General features: G+C 32.9%; 1 protein-coding gene across 9 annotated transcripts in view; it reads left to right on the top strand.

Annotated features, from left to right (window-relative positions):
- Nucleotides 1–944: 944 nt before the first annotated feature.
- Nucleotides 945–13,735, top strand: part of Tasor (transcription activation suppressor) — a 37,168-nt gene continuing 24,377 nt past the window's right edge. For 3 of the 9 annotated variants that reach the window (XM_048801088.1, XM_048801090.1, XM_048801089.1), the window contains exons 1-10: nucleotides 957–1,349; nucleotides 2,349–2,441; nucleotides 3,043–3,115; nucleotides 3,686–3,777; nucleotides 4,293–4,454; nucleotides 6,915–7,039; nucleotides 10,053–10,084; nucleotides 10,992–11,097; nucleotides 11,982–12,085; nucleotides 12,313–12,416. In XM_048801088.1, coding sequence (XP_048657045.1) covers nucleotides 1,188–1,349; nucleotides 2,349–2,441; nucleotides 3,043–3,115; nucleotides 3,686–3,777; nucleotides 4,293–4,454; nucleotides 6,915–7,039; nucleotides 10,053–10,084; nucleotides 10,992–11,097; nucleotides 11,982–12,085; nucleotides 12,313–12,416 — 1,053 coding nt within the window. In that variant the 5' untranslated portion in view covers nucleotides 957–1,187. Of the gene's footprint in view, nucleotides 1,350–2,348; nucleotides 2,442–3,042; nucleotides 3,116–3,685; nucleotides 3,778–4,292; nucleotides 4,455–6,914; nucleotides 7,040–10,052; nucleotides 10,085–10,991; nucleotides 11,098–11,981; nucleotides 12,086–12,312; nucleotides 12,417–13,735 lie in introns of all 9 variants that reach the window. The other 6 variants (XM_015494407.2, XM_048801092.1, XM_048801094.1 and 3 more) reach the window with 3 other exon arrangements.

The following is a 13,735-nucleotide window of genomic DNA, read 5'->3' on the forward strand; positions in this document are numbered from 1 at the left end:
TGTTGACTTTATTCTTTGCATGCTTGCAATCTCAAAGTAGGTTACTGTTCGCTTTATAATGACATTTTGTCATTAGAAACTACCTTTTTTTTTTTTTTTTTCCTCGGCGTTACTGAGGATTGAACCCAGGGAATCTCTACCACCAAGCTGTATCCCTAGCCCTTGGAACTCTCCAAGTTCCCCAGGCTGGCCATGACCTTGTGATCCTCCTGCCTGAGCCTCCTGAGTGGTTGTGATTACAGGCATGCACCACAATGCCTGGTTTGAAAACTACAGTTTTTACAGACACTTCTATAATATATACATGGTTTGTTAATATATCACTTAACACTATGCCCTTTGTAATTCAATAACCATATGTAGAAAATACAGTAAAAACAGTTAAGTTAGCTGCCAGATGACATACTTTAGAGCTTGTGTACAAGTAGAATACTTTCATTTTTTTTTTTAAGAGAGAATTTTTTTTTTTTTAATATTTATTTTTCAGTTTTCGGCGGACACAACGTCTTTGTTTGTATGTGGTGCTGAGGATTGAACCCAGGCCGCAAGCATGCCAGGCGAGCGCGCTACCGCTTGAGCCACATCCCCAGCCCAGAACACTTTGATTTGTAGTATCTTTTGATAGACATTATTGACTCTTATTAAATAAGTGTTTTGGATAGAAGATAGTATAACATAGTTTCTATGAATTGTTCTACAGTAAAAAGTGGTTCCTTTTTGGTTTGAGGAAAATTGGATATACATAGAGTGGATGTTTGAAATTTATTAGTAAAGTTGTGTAAATTGAAAATTTGAGGTTATTAGGTTGGTAATCCTGAAGAACAAATTAGATATTTTACTTGAGTGTTTTAAAAATTAAATAGGATGTAGAATGGTTGAAAATATGGGGAGTAAAAAATTAGTACTTTGTAACAGATGATAACAGTCTGTCTAAATAATTAAGATTGCCTAATGTAGCATTCCTAGGGTTTGAAAATTGCAACCTCCTTGTTTGTGTTTAAGAGCAGATCCTTATTGTTGAATAACTGGTCAGTCTAGCCAACTGGTTTCAATATTTCTTCAGTGAGTTAATATCTCTTGTATGTCAATAAAATAAACTTGATGCTTTTTTTCCACTTTTAAGTTAGAGTAACAAAACCTCAAAAGTAGAAATTACATTTGAGATGAAATAATTTTAAAATTAATAAATGTTTTTTATTGTAGCACTTTTCCAGCCACTAACACCAGGCTCTCGAGAATTTGAAGATGTTTTAAATATTCTCCATTCATCTTACCTCGAACCAACTTCAGTAGCAAATTTTAACTACAAACGTGCTTGCTTGATACATAATGAGCTTTTGGAAAAGGAGGTATGTTTTAATTTGTACTTTTTGAAATAGTCTTTTCAGCACCAATTACCAGCCTAGGAAAACCTTTTCTCTAGAAATACTAGCTTTTAAGAAGGCTAAATTACAGAAGGGTAAACAGGCTTTAAATGGTATGATTTTTCCCTCCTAAACATTGTTGCTGTAGTATGATGTTTATCTACTATGTTAAATTCTGATTAATGTGGCATTATATGAAATAACTTATAAGTCTTTAGTATAGGTATTGTTTATATTACTTTTTTTTTTTTTTGGCTATACTGAAGATTGAACCCAGGCATGCTCTAATACTGAGCCTACATCCCTAACCCTTATTATTTATTTTTAGACAGTCTCACTAAGTTGCCCGTTGCTGGGCTTGAGCTTGTGATTCGCCTGCATTAGCCCCCAAGTTAATTACAGGGATTACAGGCATGTGCCACCAAGCCCTGCTTATAATATGACTTTTTGCTGTTTATTTTGAGTACATACTAATTTAACTGTCTAAATTGGAAGATAATTGAATTTTATGTGTGTGTATTTTAAGGATATGCTCATTTTGTTCCACAGTTGCTTGGTTGGGTTATGTTAACATCATTAGTGGAAATTCTTAGTGAAAAAGTATGAACAAAGGGGGAATACTTGAGCATATTAGACAGTGAACCTAAGTTTCATGTACAGATTTGATATTTGAGTTTTGATTTAGGAAAATGAGATGTTTAGAAATATTTGACATGTAAAAAACTGGAATATGCTAGATTTTTAGTAGAAATTTAGTTAAAATTGATGGGTTATTTGACTATTTTCTATAGGTAAGAGCCAATTAAAATAGGGAGAAAAGAAATTGGGAAGAAAAAAAAATAAATTATTTAATATAAAAGAAAAGAAATTGGGAAGAAAGTTCTACTTTGTTGAGTTTGGGATTCCATGGAAAATAATTCTTAACTCTTTGTTTAACCAAACAGTCACATGCTAAGGAATTTTTACAGATTCAATTTCATTTAGTTTGCAGAAAAGCGAAGAGAACTGAAGTCTGATGGTCGTTTAGATAAGGAACTTTCAGAATCCTATGCATTTCTCATGGTTGATAGATATCAGGTGAGTTAACTAATTGCAGAAAAACAATAGAAAGGTGTTTCTATTGTAGGTTAATTTCATAATTATTCAATGATACATTTGATAAGTATAAATAACATTTTTCTGGATACATGAGTTGAAGAAATGATTTAAGAGGGCAAAATAGTTGCTTCATAATTATCAAATATGCTACATTTTCTCTGATCAACTCTTGTCTTCTTTCCCTAGACGTGTTGATAATGCATTTTCTTTTTTAAAAATTATTTTCTATATTGTTAATTATAAAGGAATACCTTTTTAATTAAAGATGGTTAGTGGAGTTATTTTCTCTTTAAATATTTTGCTAGTTCTAATATTCTAAAAGGTAATGTTTGTGAGAGACCAGAATTCAGAGTTATCCGTCATCCCTAGCACCAATAAAGATGGATTCCAAATATGATTACTTTGGAAGTGTAAGTCAGTTTCATGTTGATATTTAGTCATAGACTATCTCATAAATGTGATATTTCTAAAATGTAGAATGTACATGGTGTCGAAGTTTAGATTTTATTTAAAACATGTTTATCAATTACTTCATGTTTTTAATGTTATGATTGCAAAATGAAATGTTTTGTTCATATAGGTTCAAAGTATATGTGAAAAAGGATTACAGGTGGGCCAGTCCAAAATAACAATTCTTGGCAGACCTTCCATGGGTAATTTGTTTTCTTTTTTATTTACCTACTTTTAAGCTGCCTTTGAAAAGTCTCAATTTTGCTGCAGTCTTTGTAATTCTATTACTGCATGCTTTATCATGTGTCTGTAACAAGACAGTAGTTTCAGGGTCTGAAATGTATAAAATTTTTTATTTTGTTTTGCATACTTCTAAATGATTAAAGCTTACTTTTTCAAATGTATTATTCTAGTCCAGGTGACTTTTGTCTTCTTTTAACTGTAATTAACTTCATTTTTTAAAAAAATTTTACTTTGGTTAAATATTAGATTTCTGTTACATCTCTTCTTAAAAAAAATTTTTTTTAAATATATTTTTTAAGTTGTAGGTGGACACAATACCTTTATTTATTTTTATGTGGTGCTGAGGATTGAACCCAGTGCCTCATACATGCTAGGCGACTGCTCTACCACTAAGTCACAACCTTAGTCCTCTGTTACATCTCTTTAAAAGTTGTTATACCATTTATCTCTTTCATTATTTGTTAAGTATTTGGATTTTTAATTTTTATTCATACCCTACTTATTCAAATTCTGTAATTTTTCTCTATTAGGTGTCTATCTTTCTAGGTATGCTGATTTATTGCAAGCTAACCCTTTGGAAGCTGGGGCAGTGGGTGATGTTGTTATTTTTAAAATAATGAAGGTAATTGGAACTTTTACATTTCACCTATCAAAATATGGCATCAAAATATGTGATTTGCTCGTGAGGGGTACTGGGAATTGAATCCAGGGTGCACTACCACTGAGCTATATTCCCTTCCCCTTTTTTATTTTGAGGCAGAATCTGGATAAAATGCCCAGATTGGCCTCTAACTTGAATCTTCTTGCCTTAGCCTCTTGAGTTGCTGGGATTACAGTGATCTGGATTTTAATTTTAGTTGACTTTCAGAGTTTGATTAAATTAAGAATTACGTTTATGTTGAGGCCCACTCTTGCTAATATATGAAGATACTTTTGAGAGTGAACTTTGATCTAAGCTAACCATACTTAATGGTTGTTTTCTCTTCCAAAGAAAATGAAAAGGGTAATGTGTTGCTAATGTGATTTGGGTTAATGAAGAGTGTTATGAATAGAATTTCTCTTTTCTTATTAAAATATTAATGTCATATAGTTAAAAATCATGTTTAGGTAGGCACTTAAAAGTTTTCTCTGTTTTAGGGTAAAATAAAGAGTATATATGATCCCATGGGTGTAAAAAGTTTGGAGTCTATGTTAAATAAAAGTGCTTTGGACCCCACACCAAAACATGAATGTCACGTGTCGAAGAATGCCAGTAGAATTACATCACTTTTGGCTTATAGAGCCTATGAGCTTACTCAGGTATGTGCCTGGAACCATTTTAATGTTATGACATCATATCTGTTACCAAATCCTTCAAAATATCTCTTTTAGTTCCCTCTGCTACCACATCAGTATCTGGTTTCTACAAATCACTGCTAGATTTCAGTGTCCCTCACTGCAGTGTGTTTAGTGTTTCCAAGATGGCTCAGACATGTACTGTGGCTTCTCAGACCTACAGGGTAATATTCAAATTATTTAGTTTTCCCTTGTAGGCTATGACCTCAACCTGGTGTGATCACTGTTTTAGCATACTGTATTTCATTTGAAACCTTGTTTTTTCTGGGGATAAAAGGATCTGACTAATAAAACACTACCTGTGTTCATGGTAAAGTTAAAGCCTCTTAAAATACCTTAATTCATAACATTTTATACTGTTGACTTGATATTTTCTATTTTTATTAACTTAAAATACAAACAATTTTTTTAAAGTTTTATTCAGGTATAGTTGGTATAGTAACTATTCATTTTTTTCTCCTTTAAAACATTTTAATTTGACACATAATTGTACATATTAATGTTGTACAGAGTGACATTTCAGTACATATATGCAATGTTGTCAGATCTAGGTAATTTATCATTTTGTGTTGGAAGCATTTATAATCTCTGCTGTTTTGAACTATATAGTTAGTTGTTGTCAACCATAGCTACCCTATTATACTGTAGATCATTCAAAGTTATTCCTCCTGGCTGGAGAATGTAGCTCAGGGTAGAGCATGTGCTGAGTCATATATGAGGTCCTAGGTTCTGTCCCATCTACTAAAAAAAAGCAAAAGAACTATTCAACCATACCCCATACCATGCCCCTTAACCTACCTCTCTACATTTCCCCCTCTTACACACCCATCCCAGCTCTCATATCCCCTTTTCTACTCTATATACTTTTATGATCTCAATTGTTAGAGCAACTTTTTATCTTCTACATAAAAGTGAGACTGTGTAGTATTTATTTCTGAACCCAATTTCCTTCATTTAACAGGGTCCTCTTGTTTCATCTGTGTTATAGTAAATGACAAAATTTTATTCATTTTTATGACTGAATAATTGTGTATATATTTTTTGTGTCAGTTGCTGAATTACACATATTTAAAAGTGTAATACTTGGTGTATGTTACGTTTTTATGTGAGGTTTGACTATAAAGTAATATTATCTTTTAAACAAACAAAAAAGTGACAGGACTGGGGATGTAGCTCAGTGCAAGAGGGCTTGCCTCACATACATGAGGCCCAGGGTTCAGTATCCAAAACTCGAAAAATAAAAGTTTATGTCCAAATGGGTTGTGAAAAGTAGTGATGCTAACCTACCTAGAAATATTTTTTTTTAATTTTACTGTATTCATGTAAAATAAAATTTATTTTACATGAATAAAATAAAATAAATTTTATTTTACATGAATACAATAAAATTTTTTTAAAAATTTTATTTTACATGAATATAGTAAAATTTAAAAAAAAAATCATTTGTGAAGAATCTCTAGGGAAGACCTTTGATTGGGAGTAGTGAAAATTATATTTTCCACAGGCATCTGGAGCTGACTCATTTGATTACCTTCTGGACAGTATATTGACTGATATAACTTCAGTGTAATTATGGTTTCTCTAGGAGGATTTGTAATCTAGCTGTATGTTTCAAGATACATTTGAGGCTTTTTTTTTTTAAGAGCAGAAACATTATTGATATTGGTAATTTCCCAGAGGGAAGAACTTTTTAAAAGAGTGCTGCTTTGTTTATAAAACCTGAAGCAGCTGGGCACAATGATGTATGCCTATAGTCCCACAATTTGGGAAGTGGAGACAGAAGGATTCCAAGTTCAAAGCCAGCCTCAGCAACTTAGTGAGACCCTGTCTCAAAAAAATAAAAAGGGCTGGGGATGTGGGCCACTGGTTAAGTGCTTCTGGGTTCAATCCCTGGTACCAAAAAAAAAAAAAACCCAACAAAGTAAAAGCTGAAGCATTCTTTTTAAAAATGAAAATGACTAGTCTACAAGTCACAAAATCCTAGCCTAATGAATATGGTGAATAGGTGAAGGGGAGAAGCTGATGGGTCATAGGATGATACTTGGGTTTGGTTGAGATTATGGCCTTAATATTTTATTTTTTGTACCAAGTTGGCTTTTCTGTACTGACCTGGGAGTTTCTGCTCTGTTTGTAATAATTTTACTGGAAAACTTATTGCATCTTCCCAGTAGTCAGCTCTTCAAAAGTAAACTTTTGGAACAACCAGTACTAATAACATGGGATTTGATACATTGTAGCACAATATTTTATATCATAAGATGAATATATCAAGTGCAAATTTTGTTAAATTAATTAATGCTGGAGCTATAACTTTAAAATCAGAAGTGGTAAATGGTTTTTTATTCTCAAAAATCAGATAAACGTTTCCACTCCATATTACTTGCCTACTTAAAGAAGTTAATTTTCCATTTTTTTTATATTTAGTATTATTTTTATGAGTATGGCTTTGATGAACTAAGGCGAAGACCAAGGCACGTTTGTCCGTATGCAGTTGTGTCTTTTACTTACAAAGATGATATACAAACTCTAAAATTTGTATCTTCATCCAGGTAAGATGAGTTTTAGACATTATCCAGAGTGATGTGATATAGAGCTTATGCTACTGATTTAGATGGACTACTTTCTTTCCTCCCCTCCCCTCCATTTTTAAAAAACTTAATTGGATTCTCAAGTGTTCAGGATAACTTTTAATAGGTCAGTGTGAAAGTTGTGTGTGGTGGTGCATACCTGTAATCCCAATAACTCATGAAGCTAAGGCGGGGGATTGCAAATTTGAGGCCAACTTCAGAAAACTAGTAAGGGCCTAAAGCAACTTGGCAAGACCCTGTCTCAAAATTAAAAATGAAAAAAAAAAAAAAAAGAAAATAAAAAAAGCTGGGGTTCTAGCTCAGTAGTAAAGCATCTCTAAATTTAATCCCTAGTACTCAAAAAAGTCAATGTGAAGGATAAGATTGACTCTGTGGAAAAAATGTTTAAGCTAAAGTTAAACTTTATTTGGTTAAGCTCTTTTTTTGTTGTTCAAAGTTTGTGTAGTTGTAAATGCAGTTTTAAAAAGTAACATTTTGTTCATTAGCTCTCCTGAAATGAGGAGCTTCTGCAAAACATCTCAGTCATGGGAAGCCTAGTCATTGGTGATTGAATGCTTCCTGGTGATTCTGATGTTCAGTTACTGTTGAGTACTATTGATGATTATCTTGCATGCTGTAATTGAAGGTGACCATATATAAATTGTTGGCCCTTTTCCCCAAGATTTGTGGGTTTTTTATCCCCTGCAATACTGGTCATTGAACTTGGGTACTGTACTACTGGTGCTGCATCGCTATCCCTTTTATTTATTTATTTTTTTTGAGATAGTCTCGCTTAAGTTAACCGAGGCTGGCCTCAAACTTGTAATACTCTTGCCTGAGCTTCCCAAATGCTGGGATTACAAGTGTGTTCTATAGCACCCAGACACACAATGGGGAGTTGCCCTGGGTATGTTTATACATTGCTGCCCACTTTGGGCATTCATTTTAATCATTTGGTTTTAACCAAGTGGAATAGTACGTTTGTAGAGAGAGAGGTCTACTCATTTTTATATTGAGTTCCTATATGTACTTGAAATCATGTGTGCTTTCAATTTAGAAATAAATGACTTTTTTTTTAGAGAATTTTTATTTATTTTTTTTACTTTTCTTCGGACACAACATCTTTGTTTGTATGTGGTGCTGAGGATCGAACCTGGCCCGCACGCATGCCAGGCGAGAGCTCTACCGCTTGAGCCACATCCCCAGCCCAAATGACTTTTTTTAAAAAAGCCACATATCATGAAACATGTATTTTAAAGTTGGCCTCCTGAATCGGTTTTCCAGATCAAAATTATCTTTCATTTTAAGTTGTCTTCAGATATAGCACTTTAAAAAAAATCTTTAATTACTTTCTAGTTGTAGATGGACATAATGCCTTTATTTCATTTATTTTTATGTGTTGCTGAGAATTGAACCCAGTGCTAAGCAAGTGCTCTACCACTGAGCCACAACCCCAGATCTGAAGCACTTTTTTCATGTTAATAAATAAGCCCTGGAGGCTATCCACAGCCATAAGTACCTGTTCACATAATATAAAGACAGTTGAGTTTTAATTCTATTATCCTATATTTATGATCCCCATGATAACACACATTTGCTATAGCATTTTTTTCATGAGTGATCTTTAAGATACCTAGCACAGCCAGATGCTGTGGCACACATCTACACATCTATCATCCCAGTTACTCAGGCAGGAGGATTGCAAGTTATAAGCCAGGCTGTGCAACTTAGTGAGACCTCATCTCAAAAAAAAAAAAAACGAAAACAAAAACAAAAAAAAAAACCACGTTAATATACCCAGTGCTACAATATTTGCCTAGCATAACAAAGGCCCAGAGTTTAATCCCCAGTGTTGCCCTCCCTTTCCCACATTTATAATTACAAGGTTACCTCCCCTAGAAATAGTAACTTAATTTTATTTCATCTTTGCTTCCATCTGTTATCTTCCATATCATTTCAAACATACATTTTTTTGAACATCTATCTTGCACCTTGAATGTGCCATCAATGCCTTGGGATAGTGCATTTGTGATTCCTTTTCCCCATTATTTCCGTAATTTGTTCTTATGTTTCTTTAAAACGTGAGCTTCTCAGTGAGTCCTTCCCTTTTTAAATTTTTTTAAAAATTTAAACCCCTATACTGTGGTGTAGTGGTGCACATCTGTAATCCCAGCTACTAGGAAGTGGAGGCAAGAGGCTCTCATATTTGAAGCCAGCCTGGGCAACTTGGTGAGACAGTGTCTTAAATTTGAAAAACGTGTTAGGGGTGTACCTCAGTGATAGAGCACTCACCTAATGCATAAGGCCCTAGGTTCAATTCCTAGTACCACAAAAATAAATAAACCCCAGTATGTCTTTTTTTTCCCTTCTTCCATAACACTTAAAACCCCTACCACCTGGTAGACACTATTTTTGGTTAAACTCTATTCTGTTTGATTATTGTCTGTGTTTCTCATTAGAAAGCAGAGACTTTGTTAGGTTTATTCTTATAATCTTGTTACCTGGAATCGTGCCTGGTAGTAATATTTATTGAATGATGAATGAACATATTTATATGTTGCAACTATTTTTCTAATCTTATCATGAAGAAGTATTTGACTTACTGGACTTGTCTCTTTTAATAGATATTTTTTTTTTGTGGGGGAGGATAGCTCCCTTAAATTTGGGAAATATGGGTATGTGATCAAACTAAGTGCTTCTAAGTTCTTCTTGTTCTCTAAATTTGGATTTATTAAATATTATGAGATATTTGTTGTTCTTGGGGAAAAGATTTCATTCTCTTATGTAGTACACCATTCAAATTTATATATTTCAGAATGCCATTAAATTTATGGGCTGTGCATGTAGCTCAGTGGTAGTGTCTTGCTTATAGCTTGTGTGAGGCCATGGGTTCAATCCCCAGCACCATTAAAAAAAAAAAAAAAAAAGACTTATCAAGGTCCTAAATGTTAAGTTTTATGTTATCAATCAGTAATTTTTTTTTAATTATTTGTAGGTCTAACAGTTTTAACACAGATAGAAACATAGGTAAGTCGAAAGAATAATACATATAGTAAAAGATTAATAATTTTTTGTTTTATTTCCATAATGAATGAAAATATGCAAAGTATGAAAAAGCAAATGAGGCAATGTTTTGATGTAGCATCAATACTTGGTCATCCAAGCATAAAGTCTTTTGTAAGAAGCTTCTGCTTAAATGATAGACTAAAGAGTTATAACACTTATTGAAAAAGGTAACTGATAAAACAGACTTTACAACTCAGCCTTTTTAAATATTATATTCATCAGAGCTGAGTGTGGTGGCACATGTCTGTAATCTCAGCGGTTTGGGAGGCTGAGGCAGGAGGTTTGCAAGCTCAAGTTCATCCTGGGCAACTTAGCAAGATCTTATCTCAAAATGAAAAATAAAAAGGGCTGGGGATGTAACTCAGTAATAGAGTATCCCTGGGTTTACATGTCCCCAGATATAATCCCCAGTTAAACAACCCTTCTCCCCCTGCAAAAATTAAAAGTAAAAAAACAAGTTTTCATCATAGGTTTAAGATCTAATTTCTCCATAATAAAAGTGAATGAATAAAAGATAGAAGACATTGTGGTCATTCATATAATTAACAAGATTTAATATCTATTGTTTATATAGAATTTATATATGTATTAGATATTTGGGAGACACAAGAGCATTGGTTGTCTCTGAGGACATTTAGATAAATTTGTTATTTGCTAAATCTGGGATGATTTTTGTGTGTGTGTATGGGGGGAGTATCAAACTTAAATCCTAGAATTGGAGCTTTTTTATGAATGGAAATGTCACTTTTATGTTTGTTTTCTACTTAAACCCTTGTGCCCAACTATTTTCCCTCTTCTACTAAATTTGCATTTACTTCTCTGGGTTATCAAGAGATTGAGCTATATCCTTTTTTTTTTTTTTTTTAAGATAAATTTAACTATACCTTGTGGAAAGGACAACTTTTAAATAAAGGAAAGCTTCTGTGTTATATTTCTCTGAGGTCAGCCACTCGTGCTTTTTTGCCTATCAAACTGTAAGTATAAGAAAATAGCAGTTGCAAGAAAAAGAAAAATATGCAAAATAAACAAAAATAGCAGGCTAAGTGTTGATTGTTTCTTCTTTTAGCTTTTTTCCTTTTTATTACATTTAAATTGTGCTTTGTTCCATAAGAACTTAAATACAAATATTAGTTTGTTTTTTAAGAAAGTTGATTTAATAATTTTAGAAAGTTACTTGGCCCAAAAGTCCTCTGCTTCTTTGTCTTGATTTGAGGATAAAATAGTCCTTCATTCATATATATATATATATGTGTGTGTATATATATATATATATATATATATATATATATGGTATAACATTTTTTTCTTAAGTGATATTGAAATCTGAGAAGATAAATTTTAAGTTTTATCCTAATTTTATATATATTTTTTTCATTCAGCTGAGTACAGTAGACTAGTTTATATAATATTTGTTGGAAAGAACTTTGTTGTTGTGAGTTAAAGAGGCTCTTTTCAGTTCAGTCCTGTGCAACATGTTAGAATATTGAGTGATCTAAAGTGATATTTTGGTACCACCAGAGTAAACATTTGGGCCTTTTTGAAGGTTAAGAGTAACAGTTTGTACTTGAATTGTCTTTAATAAAATGACAATCTCTTATCCTTTGTGGTTAGTAAAATTTGCATTAATTAATAGGATTAGCTTCTGTCTTTAGGATGAAAGGTTGGTAAGATTGCCAGGCTGTTTACCTGTGTCTAGGTATTGGACTTCCCCTGTAAAGTCCCCTTTAGAATAAGTTGAGATAATGAATATGCTTTTCTTTTTTTCCATTGTATGTGTGGTTGTGTCTGTGACAGAGAGAGCCTTGTTAAAGTTAAAAATACAGGTAATGTGAACATGCTTTTTTGATTTTTCTTTCAGTCCTGAGAAGTTAGATGTTGAAACAGTTATGAGTATTGATCATCTGAAGCAGAAAATTCCACCAGCACTCTTTTACAAAGAAACATACTTAGGTCCAAATGAAGGTAGAGTATTTAATTTTATAAAAGAGATAGGGCTGGGGTGTGGCTCAGTGGTGCAGTGCTCACCTAGCACATGTGAGGCACTGGGTTCGAACCTCACCTCAGCACCCCATAAAAAATGAAATAAAGATATTGTGTTCAACTACAACTAATAAATAAATAAATAGATAAATGAAAGATATAAAAAAGCAGACTTAATTTGAATATTTATTGTATTTTTTTAATGTCAGTTTTGAAGAATGGAATGTATTGCAGCCTTTATGAAGTTGTAGAAAAGACAAGAATTGGAAGTAACATGGAGAATTTACTGCAGAAACTAGAGAAAGAAAAACTTGTGAGTGAAAGTTCTACAACATTCCTTGTTCTTCCTTGAAAATAAATAAGTGATTATACTAATATTTTGATTTATTTTTGCCTTTGAAAGTCCATAAAGTCTCTGTGTTGTTACCACTTAGCAGTGTTTTACTGACTGGTACTCTTTTAGGGCGTGACACTAGACATTTTACAGACCAGTCTTCCCATGAAGTATTTTTATTTAATGATTATGAATATGATCATTAGCAAATATTTATTCTTATTTTCTTAAGCAGGGTATATAGTTTAGTAAAGAGTGACACAAAGACTGTTCTCCTGGATTATACAGTGATGAATAAAGTTATTATTTAGATGCAGTTTGTTCCAGTAGAGTATATTTGAAGATATAAAAGAATGAGAAACCCTGTGAGGTTGAAGAGATTTAAAAAAAAAAAAAAAAAAACTGGAACGTTTTAGGGGGATTGGGGAGATGTGTTGTATTCGACATCATTCAGGAAGTTTTCAAATGTTTGGGAGTTTGTATTTGAAACTGAGAGTAATTTTTTTTTGTGGGGGCATTGTGGGGATTGAACTCAGGGCATTCAACCACTGAGCCACATCCCTAGCCCTATTTTGTATTTTTTATTTACAGACATGGTCTCACTGAGTTGCTTAGTGACTCACACTTTGCTGAGGCTGGCTTTAAATTTGCCATCCTCCTGCCTTAGCCTCCTGAGCCACTGGGATTATAGGCATGTACCATGCACCCAACTTGATTCCATTTTTAATTGTTTTCAGGTTTTCTATTTTTTTCCTTGGGTCAGTTTCCGTATATTATGGTTGTTTTTTACGAATTTTTTCATGTCTTCTAAGTTTTCCAATCTATTGGAATAAAAGCATTCCTATAGTCTTCTTTTAAAATTTTCTGGGCTGGGGATGTTGCCTGGCATGCGGCGGCCCAGGTTGGATCCTCAGCACCACATACAAACAAAGATGTTGTGTCCTCCAAAAACTAAAAAAATAAATATTATAAAAAAATAAAATAAAATTTTCTTTTAGTTGTTGAAAGACCTTTATTTTATTTATATGAGAATTGAACCCAGTGCCTCACACATGGTAGACAAGTGCTCTCCCATTGAGCCACCACCCCAGCCACTCATAGTCTTTTTAAAATGTGCTACTGAGCACATTTTATGTAGTATTTTCATTACTACTTTTTATTAGTTATTTACCCAGAGGATTGTCTGCTTTGTCTTAGTCACATTTTGGTTTTGACCTTTTTGTATCTTTTACTATTTTATTTCTGCTATTAACTTCTAGTTGTTGTGTTTTTTTTTTTTTGTTTTTTTTTTTTTTTTT

The sequence above is a fragment of the Marmota marmota genome, unplaced genomic scaffold (assembly GCF_001458135.2).
Source record: "Marmota marmota marmota unplaced genomic scaffold, marMar, whole genome shotgun sequence".
NCBI lineage: Eukaryota > Metazoa > Chordata > Mammalia > Rodentia > Sciuridae > Marmota > Marmota marmota.